The sequence below is a fragment of the Falco cherrug genome, chromosome 4 (genome assembly GCF_023634085.1).
Source record: "Falco cherrug isolate bFalChe1 chromosome 4, bFalChe1.pri, whole genome shotgun sequence".
Classification (NCBI taxonomy): domain Eukaryota; kingdom Metazoa; phylum Chordata; class Aves; order Falconiformes; family Falconidae; genus Falco; species Falco cherrug.
In genome coordinates, this window is record NC_073700.1 from 77873550 (window position 1) to 77890694 (window position 17145).

Sequence of the window (17145 nt, forward strand, 5' to 3'; positions counted from 1 at the left end):
CTTAAAATAACTCTGCTTTAATTCCTCTTCTGTTCCTGGCTGTGCTGTGCCTCAGCGTTGGGCAGCAGAGGGATGTGCTCCGGCCGGGGCAGCCTGGCTGTCCCTCTCCGGCCACTGGCTGAACCCACGCGCGTGGCCAGGCGCTTCCTCTCCCGGCCCGGGGGAAGGTGCAGCTCCGTGCTCCTACATCTCCCCTGTGCTGCTGACTTTCCACAGAAACCCTTGACAAGGTATGTCAGGCAACAGTGAGGGAAGAGATGTAAAACCAGCCCATAAATAGTCTAAAATCTCAAGTGTCAAGCACAGGCAGCTCCCAGTGAGAAAGTTTAACTTTTATGACAAGCCTTAACCAACAATCCTGATGGTTAATTTTGGAGTAATACAAGGGGCAGCTATTCTTCCCCACTTCTAAAACGAAAGAGCTGTCATTTGGGGAGACCTGGATCCACAGGGGTGAGAGGTAGCAGCCGGCAGCTGTCAGAGCCTCCCACAGAGTCACCGCACACTGGTTTAGCCAGACTCCAAGATGCGGCTGCAGGTAGATGTCATCTCCTCGCCTCGCTTTCACATGCATGAGTACTGCAGATGCTACTCCTGCCATGACTCCATTTTACCGGTAACTTCAAAAGGCAAATTAGTCCAAGAGAATAATTTTCATGATGATCCGAACACAAACACAATGATAGAATGATTTGCATTTCGGTATTTCCACAACTTACAGTACAACAATGTGACACTGTGTACCTAACTTGTGCTTCTGCAAAGATACTGGGTCTATGCATTCCCTCAGTTTACAGTCACCGCTGAAGGCACCCATCCCACCCACCCGCCCCCAAGCAGACAATGCTTCCTGGTCTTAAGATGCATCACAGAAGACACCCAACAGTACCTTCAGCTGACTAGGTAGTCAGACTCTTCAAAACCCATTAACCTCCCCCACAAAGCAGAGGTCAAAATATCAAAGCTTACGTCAATCCTGTTTTCACCTGAGGAAAAATGTCTTTTTTCAGTAACATTTACACCAACAGATGTCTTTTCTACACAGGGGTATTCAGGTAATTTGTTCTTAAGCTGCAGGTGTTTTTATAGCCTACACATCAAAGTATTAACTTTATCTTAAACTAAGTTTATAACTGGAGTTGAACAGGACATTTGATGTACTATGCTGTTTCTGTAACAGAATACCATGTGTGCATCTGTTTGAAACATTTATTTCTATCTTCATAAATACATAATCTTCTAAACACTGTGCAAGGCACCAAAAAATTAAGTAAAATCTTTTCTTTTAGAGTATTTTAATCTCTTTTGACTCAATGAAGTAAATAAGAATCTGAAACCACCTATTTGCCAATTACAAGCCAGCAGTTAAGGCAGGTACCATTGATACAGTGCATGAATTTTCTATTGCAGATATTTAAACAAGCAGCGTTTTACTATAGAGTGCATATACAAACTGAATTCCAAACACCAGCAACCCAAGATAGGCACCTAGTTATGAAACTTCCTTGTATGTGTAGTAGAATGCCAAAAGTTCTGCCGTAAAGTGCAAAGACCATGGACAATAACACTTTCTTCTGAGCATTTTGATACCAGTAACATAATACAATGGCTAAACATTTACAAATGTGGTTTCCATTACAAAAACATGTTCCACATAAAAGCTTCATAATACAATCCAGAAACTGAACTTGTGCGTGTACATATTTAAAAAGTTGAAGCTGTACTGGCATACATAGGTACCGGGTATGTATTTGCTGACCTCTACAGATACACACTAAGTTCATAACCAATTTACACGTACAGTCAAGATAATTCCACTTTGAGCACCGTGACATCCACTGAGTTCTTCCATTTGAATGACGATGTGTAGCATCCGCCCTGCTCATCTGCAGCTGAGCATTGCCTGTAAAATGATCTGGTTCGCAGCTCTCACCCAGCCCTCCCCAATAAACGGAACCTAAAATTAGTGTCTTCCCAACACAAGCACATGTCAGATGTGGACAAATACATTCATGGTCCCAAACTTAAAACAACTGGTAAGAATTTCACAGTGATCTGGTTAAGGAAGCACAAAGACAAATGATTACATTTAAGATGAAAACTGCCCTAAAACTCAAATGAAGCTAAACTGTTACATGATGAGAAGCTAAAGGAACAAAGTATTAACCAATTAGAAAAGTGGCTCTGTCCCAACTAATAGCAAAAAAACTACAGCAATAAACTTAGGGTCCTACTGCTGCAGCAGCCTTTGAGGTAGGTGGCGATGGCTTAAATCGAGGTAGGTAAAGTCCAAACTTGTTTTCGATCCCTGCAAAAGTGGCAACTGCCAGTTTGTAACCACCAACATGGTCAGGGTTAGGAGCAGGGAGCGTGATCCTAGATTTAGGAACTGGCTCTGATCCAGCTGGTTTTCTGCAAAATAATAAAAATGAGAAATTAATTTCCACAGAGTAAAAGTAGTATTCACAAAAATCTCCTCCATAAAGTAAAGTGAAGGAGACATCTGAGCGTATCTCTCAGTAACTAACTAAATTAAATGCTGCAACGTCATGAGAAATGCCCTGTTTTAAAACCTTCCAGAACAGTTAGGAGCCTCCGTGTTGATTTAACTATGGTCAAATCCAAATAAGATTTGTAATGCGTTAATCTAAACTGCATTGTGGGGGAGGAGGGGTTCCTAAGTCTCTGCTACAGTGCACAACCACTCCAGGAGCCTAGCAAAGTCTAAGTAATTTTTGTGATGGCTTTCGAACTACTGTCCCCAAAGACTCATGAACAGTCTGCACCTGCTCCTGGGATCACATTCAACAGCAATATACACATCCATCTGTATCATCAGCAAAGGCAGGAGGCAGAGCTGAAGCTCCAACAAATAGGTTTTGGACTTGGTGACACACCTATAGACTGTTTTGGATGTCAAATGTCCTGCCTAATCAGGCACTCAGATCCTCTACCAAACTAATGAGGACTAATGCAGAGCATAGTCTAACCTGGCAGGCATGACATTTCCCCTGCAGTTATATCCCCAGCCAATTATTTAGCCTCTCACCGTCTCTGTTGACACTAACACAGGTCCCCAGCTTGAAATTGTGATACAAAATGCGGTAATGTCTTGCTGTGAAACAGGTACTGGAATATCATCCTAACTTCCACCAGCGTAGCGTGGCATAAATAAAATTTACAAAGCCTTTGCAACGTGTCCTCTGTAATAGCAAGACCCTGACTCTGACGTGTCAAGGAGCACCAAGAGCCACACAGAACCAAGTGCAGCTTCAAGGTCCCAAGCAGGTTCAGCGAGAACATACTTACACTCCCCCGAAGTCCACGTAAAACCATCTCTGCAGCAGCTCGTAAGTCACCAGAGTAACGCCAAACTGAGGAGAAGATCGAAACACACGAGCTTGAAAGAAAAGAAAAGAGTTCCTAAGTGACAAAAAACACGATTAGAAATTGCTTACTAATCCAAGCTCTTTTACACACCTCCTGCTCCTTTCCACAGAGCTTTTGGACCTTCCTCTCGAAGGATTTTCGCAAAGCAGTCTACAACACCGCTGTAGGTGGTCTGTCCTGCCCGGGCTGCCACCTGTAGCCTTGTTTTGATTACATCTGCAGGGGTCACCAGAGAGGCTGCAGGCATACCTACACAACACAAAAATCATCAGGTGGGTACCACTGACTTGCCACATACGCTACACACCTCATTTACCCAGGGACAGCTGTGCTTTGTGTCCTCACATCAGGAGAATCCAACAACATCTCATTTAAGCAGAAGCTGCAAAGGAAAACAAGCCACAAGAGGCAGCCGCTGTGGCTGTGGCTTCACCCGGAGAGAGCTTCTCCTAGAGGAACAACCGTATCACGTGCTTCCTGCCGAGCTGGGAGGCATGGGCTGGATTTTTCAGCACTAACCAGAAGCTTGCATAGTTAATAAAGCAGAAAGTTTTTGGAGGTGAGGTCGATCTTTCCCTTTCCTTTTCATGCCTCTCTGTGGTTCCTGGCATTCTGGTTGCACACTGTGCTAGAATAGCCTGTACACGTGCACACACACCCCCCCACCCTGCAGTAATGTCATCGAGAACTAGATAATGCTGTGCATGCTCAGCAAGGCATGAGAGCTAAGGTTTAGAAAAAAGGGTCATTCTTCTCATTAGGGATGGCAGACTGCTCAGCTGCAAAGCCACAGCTGACATCCTCAGCAGAACACTTGGAGAAAGATTTAAATTTACCCTGGCAGATAATCTTCTGAAAGCAAAAAAATCCAAATTACCAATGGGTGGTATTTCTAAAATCATTCCTATCCAAACTGGGGCTGCCCATGTTTAGAATTGAGAAAAAAAAAAAAAAAAAAAAAAAAAAGCTGCCGCTCCCCCTCCCCCTCCCCCCCCGCAAAAAAAGCACTAAGACTGTACCCAGAAGACACTGTCTCTTACGGTTTTATTACTTTTCCATTCTGCATCTGTTCCAAACCAACTTGGTCAGACATAGATGCATAAATCTCCTTTGCTTTCTTTTTTTTAGGCTTCATAATTCTGTAACAACTTTTGTCCAAACCAGCGTGGTCTGGCTGCAAGCACCAGAGCACTCTTCCTGCAGACTGCTCTGAGAGACGTAAGTGTGTGCGTATCACCAAAATAAGAACCCCTCCGCCTCTCCCAGACCCCCCAAAATAACGCACACGCTGAACTTGCACAGTTGTCAGTCTGGCAGGCAAGTGCTAAAACCCAGTAAAGGTTTCTGAACTCCAGAAATGTTGAAATTCCTCTTTGCTCAGCCTTACCCACACCAGGATATTGGTTGAGTCTCCAATTTAAAGCCGTACTTTTGCCCTTCAGAAGCCAACCAGTGTTTTCAAGGAAAACCAAAGGACGTACTTAGAAACAGTTCTGCTTACTACACATTGACTTCCATCTCCTTATTACTGAGGATATTTTGCAGTTAAAGATGTTTTTAATCCTGCTTTTAGGAGCTATGTGTACAGGACAAAAGACTTTACAGACAAAAGTTTACAGGTCTCTGCTGTGAGGAACTTACAATCAAACAGAGACAAATGGCACAGCAGGAGCTTACAATAAAAAAAGGAGGAGTGAGGGGAGGAGAAGGAAGTTCACGGAGGCAATAAGCAGATGGAGCAAATCAAGGAGAGATCCTGTAGCTGATATTAGGATTATCTCAGAAAACACCATGGCACAGCAGGTTGAGACATCTGGTGAACAGTGAAAACCAGAAGCAGATCAAGCTAGATAACATGCATGTTGCGTATGTCCCTAACAGCAATGAAAAGGAAGAAAACAGACCCAGCAAAAGCAACACCCACTGGCAAAAGACGCAGGTGCGTATCTGAGCACGGCCAGCGTGAATGTGCCATTACCACAGGCTGTGGAAAGGCCGTGTTTCCCACACCCAGGCGGAGCTCATGCACACATCTGAAGTCTGACGACCAGGTGAGATTGCCGGCCAGAGCAGAGACATCAGCCCAGAGACCAAGCCAGCGTTTCAGAGATCGCGGGTTTCGTTTTGTCTTCCCCTTGACTTTCCTGTGGCAATACTGCGGACACATACAACCCCACCACGCTTTACTTGTACCCAATAAAACAAATTCCTTGGTTTTGTAAACAGTACGATGAGTGCTGTATCTTTAACAGTGTAATTTGCTCATGAGAGTTAACCTAGGATGGGATTCACAGGAAGCACTGGATAAAATTCACGTTATAGCTAGTTTGGTAAGCCGTATCAGCAACAATAAAGACTGCTTCTGTGCCTGAACTTCAAAGGGATGGTTATCTCAGTCTGCAATCACCTGACAATAGCTAGAAAGAGAAAAATAGGAAAATCTAAGAAATTACTTGGCTTAAAAATGCCAGCTTATGTTTCAAGTCTGTAAATATGATCTAAAGTTCAAAAATTGTTTTGTTCCATTAAAATGGGTGAGAAATAAGCTGGCTGTAAGCTCCTGTTGGGGGGCTTGGGGGCTGGCTCTGGTTTGGGGTGGGGGAGGGGAGAAGACAAGGGGGTTTTAAGCACCAGTCATTTGAACACAGCTGGTTCTCCTGGTGCCAGGTCAATTCCTTTGGACTACGAGCTACTGAATACACAGCTATGTGCTTCAACACGACAAACTACTTCTTAAGGCCAGATACTGGCGATAAAAGGTCCCTGTTCCTCAACAGACATAGCCCCATGTACAATCCTGATAAAGAACAGTTTCCCCAGGGAGAAGAAAGCTTAAAACCAAATGAGAAAACATAGCCAGACCACCTATCTGCAATGGATTCATGCCACTCCATCATTTTTCTCACCTGGCAGTTGCAGCAGCCTGTCAGAGGCCATGCTGGAGGAAGAACTTGGCTGCAGCTTGGTGAGACCAAGCAGACCTCGATGAACACGATGGAAATACCCCCTGATGTGAGCCCTCTGGCTTGCTACACACTCCCCCAAAGGTCCTGTTGCACAAATTTTCAAGCCCATTTGTTTCCTAAGGGGAAAACCCTGGACACAGCAGGACTCTCAAGCTGCCCTCTCTAGGAAGCAGCTACTAAACGGTGCTCCCCTTTGGGTGTAGAAGCTGGGCGCCGTGCCAGGGACCAGCTACACATAGACACAGAAGCAAGCTGAGGCTAAAAAGTGTGTCTCTGACTTTTCCCTTAGGCTTTGGTGCACTCCAGTTAAATCTGTGACAAGTTAAGCATGGTTTGGGTCTCTTTATCTGCTCTGCAGAAGACTAAACTAAGAAAGTGCTCAAGATGACACTCAGCACCTCTGTCAGATCTAGGTACACTAGGAATCGGCAACCTGTGGCACAGCAGAAATGTTTTTGAACTTTTCTGTTTTGTTTCATATTTTAAAAAAGCGGTAAGGGTAAAATCCTCATGAAACCAAGTAACTGCACAGGATACCGTGGGTAGCAAGTAATTGTTGTCGTTTTGTCACACTTTATGTCACCGTGTTTGGACAGCTATACTGCCAGCATGGCTTTTGGACTCTATATACCAAAATTCAAGAGTCTTCTGATCCTAAAGAAGTTCACAAATGACATGATTTTATTTATAAACCTCTTCAACAAAACTTTACCAGTCAGTCAGACACAAACCAAAACCAGCACAGTAACTTCAACAGGAATGATGATACGTGTTAACAAAACATCAGCACTTAAATCTTTCCCGTTCTTTTGCCTCCTGAACATTATGGTTATACCAAGAACTTAACAGTGTCTTTATTTTTAACCCCAATTCACTCTACAGCATGGTAGATGTCTGTTATTTAGGCACAATATTGAAAAATACAGTATAATTGCATATAGTTCGTCAGAGCTTTTCTAAGTTCTCACTGCCATAACTATTGCACTGCAGATGCAATATAGTGCCATGCAACAAGAAATTTGGGCACTTACCAGCTATTGATCCAGCTAAGAGCAGGTTTCCAGGGCTAACCCTCCCATCTTCATTTGCAAATGAAGCTTTCAAATGAGCATAACAGGGGAAGTAAATAGCAGAGAAGGGGATGTCACGCAAAAAACATGCCTTAGCACCCTGTGTTGAAAAAGAGAACAAGTTTTGAGAATATGCAAATTTAACACTATGGATTACAAACAGCAGAGAGCAGAGCAACATTGTATTTTTTTTTGTTTTGTTTTGTTGCAAAGGGCTTATAGAAAAAGCAATTTCTTCTCTCAGAATTTTGAGATCCATGTTTTTCACCCTGCTGAGGAGACTCTGTGTATTGTTTCTTGGTTCAGTAATTTCTGTCATTGTATTTATCTTGTCTACTTGTTCTCCCTCACTCCCTAGTACTGTAGTTATTTGCTGATAATAGAGAAAATGTCATGTGTTGGAGTAAACTCTGATAACACCTTTGCAGAATTTTAAATAGTTCACACTGTAGCTGTGCACATGTAGTGGGAGTTCAAGACGTGTCTGAAGTAGACTGAGCCACAGGACAGGTCTGTCACCTCTCATTCCCACTTACAGTAAGTACTTTAAGGAAGATAGTGCTTAGTCCATGCATCTATGCAGACGCTGCAATTGCTAATGCAACATGTATCAAGGGAGAGAGGGAAAGAAAGAGCATAGGGACCTACCACAGAAAAGTGACAGGATTATTTACTTGTGATTTTTAAAGTACAAGCTATCTAGGGTACAGTTTGTTCCAAGTTTCAGTTCTTACTGTTGAATTTGCCCTGCTATCAAGTTGTGTAAGCAGTACAAACAGCCATCAAAGTTACCAGTAATGCATCTGGTTTCAAAACTTAAGAGGGTGGAAAATAGGTAAGGAAAGTTTTGGGGTAGTGGCAAGCAATCAACTCTGTTCCAAGCAGGGGGCAAAGCAAAAAAGCCACTAGGGGAGGTCAACCAAAATAAGATACCAAATAATACCCATGCTCTAACAGCAGAAGGGACTTGCACTCTGCCTTTCCTCAATATGGAGATTCAGAGGACGCCAGAGCCCGAACACACCAGGACTGAGACCAGCAGGAAGGCACATACAGGAGGTAGCTTCATAAAATGGGTAAAATCTTTCAAGCTCGATCAAGAAATGGTTCACGGATGAACCTAAGCCTCTTCTCTTTGAAGTAAGGGTGGAGTCACGGTGAAACTGCTCGAGGTACATCCGTAAGCCCTCCTGGGGTGCCCTTGTTACTGTACTTATCTTGTATACAGATCTACTGGGGCTGTGGCTGAGCACCAGACATTTCACAGGGGACATGCTAATATCCACAGAATTTAATTAAATATAATGATATGCCTGGACATATCTGTAAGCTTAGCTGGTACTATAACACCAGTTAAAATATAGTGCTTATTCAAGTCGGATGCTGGTTACCAAGCAAAGACACCAGAGCTGCAAGGTATCAGGACAACTGAAAAGCTGCCTTTCAGCAAGGCAAGGCAGGGGCGGGCGAGCGGGAGGTGTGGCAGGAAAACCAGGTCCTGCGAGCCAGTTCATGGGAGATGCTAGTAAGTGCAGCCTGCAGTCAGAGAATGCCTCTGAGAAAATAAAGATTTCTCTAAAAACAGCCATTAGATCTTCTAGTAAGACCTCCTGTGTCACTGACTCACTGAACGCAGTGAGCGCGTCGTGCTCTGCTCCAGCCCCAGCTGCTCTCCACCACGCTGCCTCAGGTTATTCCTTGACATTTTCAGACCAAGAAGGGACTGCCTCCCCTGACAATCCCTTCGTAGGTTGATGACCCTGCTGTTCAGACCCTTTGCCTTGTTGCTCAGCTGGATCTGTCTGATTTATGCTGCCAGTCACTGGTTCTCGTTATGCCTTCCCAGATACACTAAGGGAGATGCCGCAGAGGAACCTGATGCGCTGCTGTTGCAGCCGCTCCGCTGCTCGCCTGCATGGAATGGCATGATCAGCCGCGGAACAAAGTGATGCTGGGCTGGATTCTCCTCATAAAGTTACCTGCAAAGCCCACACACTTTACCTTGAGGGCACAGAGATGGTAAAACCTTTGTATTGTATTCACCAGAGACACAAGAGTTCTGGCCTCTCGGTGCACAACAGAAGCCCATTTTACAGTTTACTTTTAACCTTCACATAAAAAGAAAAGACCAGGGGTTTACCAAGCTCTGTATGAAAAAACAACGTTTTAACGACCAAATGTCTGCACTGTATTTTATCTCACAGAAAAAAATCGTGAAACTCACTAATGAAACATTCACAGACCAACACGGTTTCTTCAGAAATTTATTTTTAGAGCATGCCTTTCCTCAGAACAAATCTCCTTGCTGCCTTTGCCCTCAGGGCACGTTACTTTTATTTTCTTGGCAATGCTGTCATTAAACACTGCACGCATTTTTCCCTCTGCATTTTTTTCATACCCTGAGATACCTCGACAAAAGTTAAAATAACTTACGGAAATCAATAAACTCCAAACGTGAGCAACTCTTAACTCAACCCGAGCTGCTAATATTCCTCCCCCTTCATTAACAGGCTCTTTTTCATGGGGCAGAAACAGCATATTGTTAGTATTGCTAATAATGTATGTTCAGGTACACAGGGAGGGAGGGATGATCCATGAACTTGGTTGGCTCAGCATAAACAAAACCTGGATCAAAACTCGGGTCCACTTTAATAATAACGCAGCTTGGCTCCAGTCCAGCATCGCAACAGTCTAAAGTTTCCCCCCATCGTTCAGTTTAAAGTCTGGGAAAGCATGTTTAAAAGCAGGCCTCATTTAACTTCAAGTTATTCATCCGCAACCAGCCTAGGCCAATTAGGAAGGCTTAGGGAGATCGGCCACAGTATCTTGAAAAGCAAAAGAAACATTTATTTTACTTCCCGCACCTTTTTGATGTGGACAACATGCTGAAAGCCAAAAGGAGTTTTAATCAATCCCCAGAAAGCTGTAGGGATCATCTGCCGAGTTTATTCTGGCAGCCAAGGTGCAGACCTGCCAGGCATGAAATTGTTGGGAGATCCTACACACCACGACATGTGCCTCCCTCACACAACAGCCAGTTGGCTCCCATCTTCAATCTCTTTAATAACCTTAAAGCTCTTAATCTCGGCTAGTATCTCACTGAATAAACCAGCAGAGGAAAAAAAACCCCGATTGTCAAAGATTCGGCTAAATAAGCCCAAGTCAGTGCCGGGGCAGGTTCTTTAGCATGCTAATTCCTGCTTATACCAGCTCTACCTGCAAATAAGGCTCTAAACAAACTATTTCTATTACAAGGGGAGGGTAATTATACTGACAAAGGCACCTCTGTGTCGGGTTGGGCAGAAGGAGCCGGCAGGTCTGGGAGACGCAGGCTTAACCTAGTCTCCTGCAGTGAATGCACATTGTCTAGTGCAGGGGGGAAAATGCCAGACTGGGGGGACCTAGCAGCATTCAAGACAACAGTGGTGCACCTTGTCTGAGAGGGTTATTTAATGCTTCTGGCACCTGTACTTACAGCCACCCCCTCTTTTTCTCCTTTACAGGTTTAGAATTTATTTGGCATGTATAATTGTTATTTTGATCCTATAGCTACAAACAATAGGCAGCATGTCATTTCTTGATCATTTTGCATTCTTCTTGGGTTTTACTACAGACTTAACCCTTTGGAATCGGAGCCCTAACAGCACCTAACAGGTTTTGTAACAGTTAGTCAAATATTACTGGCATTTGCTTTCAAGGACTGTAATTTTTTCTACTGTAAAACGACATTACCTTAAAAGCTGCTTTAGTGTTTTATTCACATATATTTACACCAACCAAATATGAAACTGATTTAGCACAAAGTTAGAGGAATAAAATGCTGATTTGAAAAGTTGTGCCAGCAATTCAGATTCCATTTGCAGACAAAAATTATAGTCTTCTTACCTGGAAGGGCTTTTTTGTTTGTTTGTTTTCAAAGAAAAATTCTGAAGAGCACATTCCCATGTATGAGAACACAGTCATAAATAGGCATGGTGGATGCAAATTAACATAACTCAAAACTTCTACTACTCCGTTTCATATGTTCATCATCCTGCTGTAAACCCACAAATTCAAGAGGTGAAAAACCTCAGCTGTTATCAAAGCAACCACGTGGGAGCTTGGTACACATCCTGTCACCTGAGATTACACTTTCCAGCTCAACACACCAGAAGCTTTATGAAGTTGTCAAAAATAAAAGAGAGACTTCTGAAAGCTTTTCTGACTAGTTTTGGAAATGCAAACTGTGTTGGCCATATCAACCAAAGCACAAATCTGAGCTAAATACCTTCTAGTAATTGTAATCATAAACATTACCACAACCAATATATCCTTTCCTCAAGGATTCATTAACTACCGTATTATTTACCGTCATCTTGGGAGCACAGAACAACTTTGCTGTACAAAATTATGGAGTGGCGCTGTCTGTTAGGCTGTAAAGCACCATTCAGAATGATTACTTATAAAAAGAGTAATATTTTATTAAACTTTTTGTGGCAGATATTATATGGAGATGAGTTTCTATGATGTACAAAATTAGTAGGTGTACAATGTGTACTTACATGAGCACTTTAAAGAAGTCTTTCAAAACCAATACCATATAAATTCAACTGACTTTAATGGGACTTTATGCATATTACTGCGTAAGATAGGCAGAAGACAGAAACTGTATTAGCTAATCTTGTAAGATTATGTCAATATTTAACTGTGACCAGAAATTAAATAAAATCTATTAAAATACTGAAAACTAGAAATGCGTCCTTTCCCATTTCTGCCAACACAAATGACATTTTGCGTTAGGTTAAATGATATCTTCCCTGACTGGGATATGTTGTCTCTGTATTATTAGGAGTTGCTGTCATCTCCAGAACATTTGTAGCTAAAGAATTTACTAGTTGTAAGTTTTCATGCCCTGGTGCTTTCATAGCAGCAATTACTGGCAGAAAGAAGACAAACAGAGGAAACAAATTCCTTCTGCAAAAGTGCTGTTATGTGCCTCGCCAAAGGAGCAGCTGGGTTTTGAGAAGTATAATGCTTTAAAATACTTATTTACACAAGTAGTTCAGAAATTTAAACAAAGGCAGAAAAAAATATTTGCTTTCTAGCTTTAAAGAACTACAGGGGTTCAACCCAGCAGTTAGCCTAACGAGCTGTATGTGTCAAATCTTTTTATTGCTGGAATTAACACGCATTTTATTTCTAAGCTGCGTATCGTTACAGAATTGCTAGTATCTGAACACCCAGTGAAGGCGCAGTGAATCTGGGAGGAAGTTTTGACTTTAAATTGTTCTACTTACTATGATGGACAATTAGTTGAAGTGAAAAAATCTTTGTTTTTCCAGTCCCCCTGGTCTTTAGTTCTTTGGGAGGGAAGGAAGAGAAGGAGAGGAGATCTAAAACATCTGACCTGAAACTCTATGCATCATTATAGTAATTTTCCTTCAAATAAAAACTAATTTTAGAGTTACAAAGGTACACCAGGATAATACTGATCTTCCTGGACAGTCTCCTCTAAGCACTAGGATGGTCTATTCCACTGTGCAGAAGGTTGAGCAACCATGTCAGAAGGCCAGCATGGATGAACAGGGAACTCATGATTGAACTCAAATGCAGAAAGTAAAAAGAAAACAGAGGTGGGCATGGGCTGCCCGGGAGAAATACTGAACCACTGCTTGGGCATGCAGAAAATGAGTCAGAAAAGCCAAGGGTCAGCTGGAGTTCCATCTAGTAAGCAATGTGAAGGGGGAGTAAAATGGGTTTCTGTAAGCACACCAGCAGCAAAACGACAACTAAACAAATTGTGAGGCTGTTGCTCAATGGGGGTAGGAAACCTAGCTACAAAAGTACATGGAAAAGGCAGAGAAATTACTTTCAACCTGCTTTTTACTAGTAAAATCTGTCCTCAACCCTCTCAGCTCCACAAGCTTACCAGGAAAGTCGGCAGAAGCAAAGCACTACGTACAGACAGAGCACTTAAGCCATCTGCACATACACAATCCGTGAGACCAGAAGAGATACCTGTGGTGGTGCTGAGATAGCTGGCTGGTGTCACTGTGAGGCAGTCATTACCTTCAAAAGGTCAAGTCAGCCAAGAGGGTTCTGATGACTGGAACAAGGCAAACCACACCCGTCTTCAAGAAAAAGAGGAAGGAAGATCTGGGAAACTACAAGCTGTTTGGGCACACCTCTGTCCCCGGGAGGTTTATGGAGCAAATGCTCTTGGAAGCCATTTCCAAGCATATGGAGGGCAAGAGAGAGATTGGGAAAAACCAATATGGATTTACCAAATCACGGCTGACCAACCTGTTTGCCAGACCTGTGGATGAGGGGACAGCAGTGGATCTTGCACACCTTGACTATAAGCAAGACTTTTGGGATGGTCTGCCATAGTACCTTCACAGCTAAATCAGTGGAGCAGGAACTGCACTCTCGGTGGATTAGCGGATGAGACTGAATCAGGGCAGCAGCTAGTGTGCTACAGGGCAAGGCTGCTATCCAGAGACACCATCAGAGGATGGAGAAATAGGATGACAAGAACATCATGAAGTTGAAATTAGCAAATGCAAAGTCCTGCATCTGGACTGGAATAGTCCTATGCAGCAGTACAGGTTGAGGCTGAGTGGCCAGAAAGCCGCTTTGGAGAAAAGATCTGGAGGGTACTGGTGGGAAAATTGAGTATGGATCAGCAACGCCTCTCTGCAGTGAAGACAGACAGCTGCCCCCTGGGCTGTAGTAGCAAGGGTGCAAGGGAAGTGATTATTCCCCTCCACTCAGCACTGGTTAGACCACACCTGCAGTCCTGTGTCCAGTTCTGGTCTCTCCCTTACAAGAAAGATGTTGCCACACTGGAGTGAGTCCAGTGCAGGGCTGACAAGCCAGCTGGGTAGCCTACGGTGTTATGAGGAGAAGCCAAGGGAACTTGGTGTGCTCAACTCCAAGAAGAGCAAGCTGTGGGGAGACCTTATTGCTCTCTTCAGCTACTTAAAGGGAGGGTGCAGGGAAGACAACTCTTCTTGGAAGTGCACAGTGGAAGGACTAGAGGCAATGGACAGAAGCTGGAACATGGCCAGTTCTAATTAGCCATTAGAAAAAGGGTGAGGGGTTTTTGAGTTATTTTGTTTGTTTTAAACCGCGAAGGTGGTCAAATACTGAGTTGAGTTGCCCAGATGACCTCCAGACTGGCTTTCAACGCAAATTGTTCTGATTCTAACATCAAGTCTGCAAGTAGAGCGCAGCACAGGTGTCTGCACAGTACTACTGTGAATTGTTTTGTGTCACTGGCACAGCAGAGCATCACGCTAACATACCAATGAATGACCCAAAAGAATATTAATCTCACTAATAGAGAGGGGCACCAAAACTATGCAAAGCCAGCTTCTCAGTGATCCTCAAATGGCTATTAATTTGGACTACAATGCTGGGATAATTATGATCATAATCAATACAAGATTCACTCAGCTGAATGCAAAAAGGGTTTACATAGCATTTCCTTTGTGAATTTGTTGACATGAGACATAAGATTTATTTCTCCATGCCTTGGTTTTCCCTATTAATGCAAAATGGGAACATTGACATTACCTATATCGGGGTGTGTGGGCATTTTATTTTAAAATCCATACAAGGTGCTCCACAGGCAGAAATTAATACAAAATAGAAGAATTCAAACAACAAGCAGTAGATCTTATTAAGACACGCAGGAATTTGCCTTATGAAGCTAAGACCAATATAGGTAATTCTTCACATCTTCTGGCTGTAGTTACAATTAACGGAAGTACATTCCTCCTCGCCGACTACTATATGGAAGACTTACAGATTTTCACCCAAATTTCAGCATAAAAGATTCACAGGAACTAAGCAGAGCATGCTGCATTGATGTACGGTGGTAAGAACAGCTTTCAAGATGATTTATTTCTGGACTGGGGAAAGAGAATTTTCACTGCAGTCCTTGCAATGCAGTAAAGGAACAGCACCAAAGCAGAGCAAGAAACAGAAAAGCCAGCGTGCAGCAGACTGGATGGCTTGTTCTGATTTAAGAGGTTTGTAACAACACAGAAGTAAACTCACATTGATGAGCAATGGAAACACTTCAGCTCGGCTACGAGCATGCAGACTGGTCATCACAAAAAACCAACTGCTTAAAAATATCAGGGCTCCCATTTTGAAAAATTATCATTATGATACTATTAGTTACAAGTTAACATCATGCCTTCTGGGCTCCAACTTCCTCTTAAATATGTGATATCCCTCCATTTATTCCATCTTCATAAGAAGCCTACTTTCTCCGCTGCCGGCAGTACAGACAAATCATTGATCCTTGCTCTCTGTGGATTTCGCCAGCTCACCATCAGGTTGAGGGAATGCCTTTTCTTCCCATCTCAACACAAGAGCTTTAAGGAAATGCTGTAAGCAACAGAGGATCCTGTCCCTCTGCACAGCTTCTCATACTATCCTGCCCTACTTGGCTTCATCTACACAGTGGCCATCTTCACCTTTTCCAGGGACACATCACCTGATAATCATTAATCAAGATATCAGAAGTTTATTATTTGGGTGGTCGGTGGTGGAAACTGCTGTAGTAAACTGCAGCCAACCCTTCTTAGAGCAGTTTTACAAGAATTTCTAGTAAGTCAAGTAGAAAAGGAGGAACATTATGGTCTTGAACCAAAACTGATGCAATAATTCATTTTTGTTGGCTTTGCTTTCTTTTGGTCACAAAAGAAAGAAAAAAAAATCCAGAAAATATGTAATTCAGGCCATACCAAACAGAAAAACATGAAAACAAAAATAATTCGTTGTCAACAATGAAATGAAATATTACATTTAAATTTTGGGTTGTTAAACTTTTTTTTTTTAAGAAAACTTATGGGGGGGGCGGGGAGAAGACATCAATTTATTTCAAATTAAAATCCCTGAAATGAAAAGTCTACAGAATTTTGCTTTCAACACTTGCAAAAGTAATTTAATCAGTTGGTCTGAAATCATGGCTAAGATAGACCAGTGTTTAAATAGCTGGCATACTTACATGAAGGCCCATTAAGTCCACAAACAAACTTTCAAGATCTACAAATAAAACTGTTTTCTAAACCAAGTATCTATTCTGTTCTTCTGCAGCAGTATGCATCGAGTTTTACTTAGATTACTAAAATAAGTACATTCAGAGCTTGAGATACAAGCCGTGTGTCTTGAAAAACAAAAGACAAGGCTAAAACAAAGACTTAAGATGCAAATGAGAGTTGCTCACATTAGAGTGAACAGCATGAAAAGTACTGTTATACACAAAATCCTCATTCCTGTTTTAGTTTTAAAGCTAATTTGACTCATTAAGAGTAAGCATTCTAAATTTACTGAGACATTTCAGTTCTCATTAGTAGAACACTTATTATTTGATGGTCACTTGGTCATTATATTCATTAAATTAATCTACTAGAAGCAGCACCGAAGAAGGTAGCACCTATGAAATCTAGCCTCGTCTGAACTTCATTTTAAACCATTGATGTCTCTGGGTAGCATTTACTGGGGCTGGTGACTTTGATGAATGAGTTATCCCTGTCTGGCCTCACCAACGCTGCCAGCTTCAGCACAAGCATTCAGGAGGACTGGTTTTGCCTCTAACACCACTGTTCCACAAGCACCTCAAGGCAGTATAAAATTCCTCTGATACAGACTGATGGGTTCCCCATGCCGGGAAGCCACTCCTCCCTTTGCCTGGGTACAACCATCCTGAGGAGCTACAGAGCTGG

General features: G+C 42.7%; 1 protein-coding gene across 2 annotated transcripts in view; it reads right to left on the reverse strand.

Annotated features, from left to right (window-relative positions):
• Window positions 1–1195: 1195 nt before the first annotated feature.
• Window positions 1196–17145, reverse strand: part of SLC25A13 (solute carrier family 25 member 13) — a 101502-nt gene continuing 85552 nt past the window's right edge. For both annotated transcript variants that reach the window (XM_055708100.1, XM_055708099.1), the window contains 4 exons: window positions 7388–7526; window positions 3481–3639; window positions 3310–3400; window positions 1196–2412 (listed from right to left, as the gene is read on the reverse strand). In XM_055708100.1, the coding sequence (XP_055564075.1) occupies window positions 2223–2412; window positions 3310–3400; window positions 3481–3639; window positions 7388–7526 (579 nt within the window). In that variant the 3' untranslated portion in view covers window positions 1196–2222. The remainder of the gene's footprint in view (window positions 2413–3309; window positions 3401–3480; window positions 3640–7387; window positions 7527–17145) is intronic.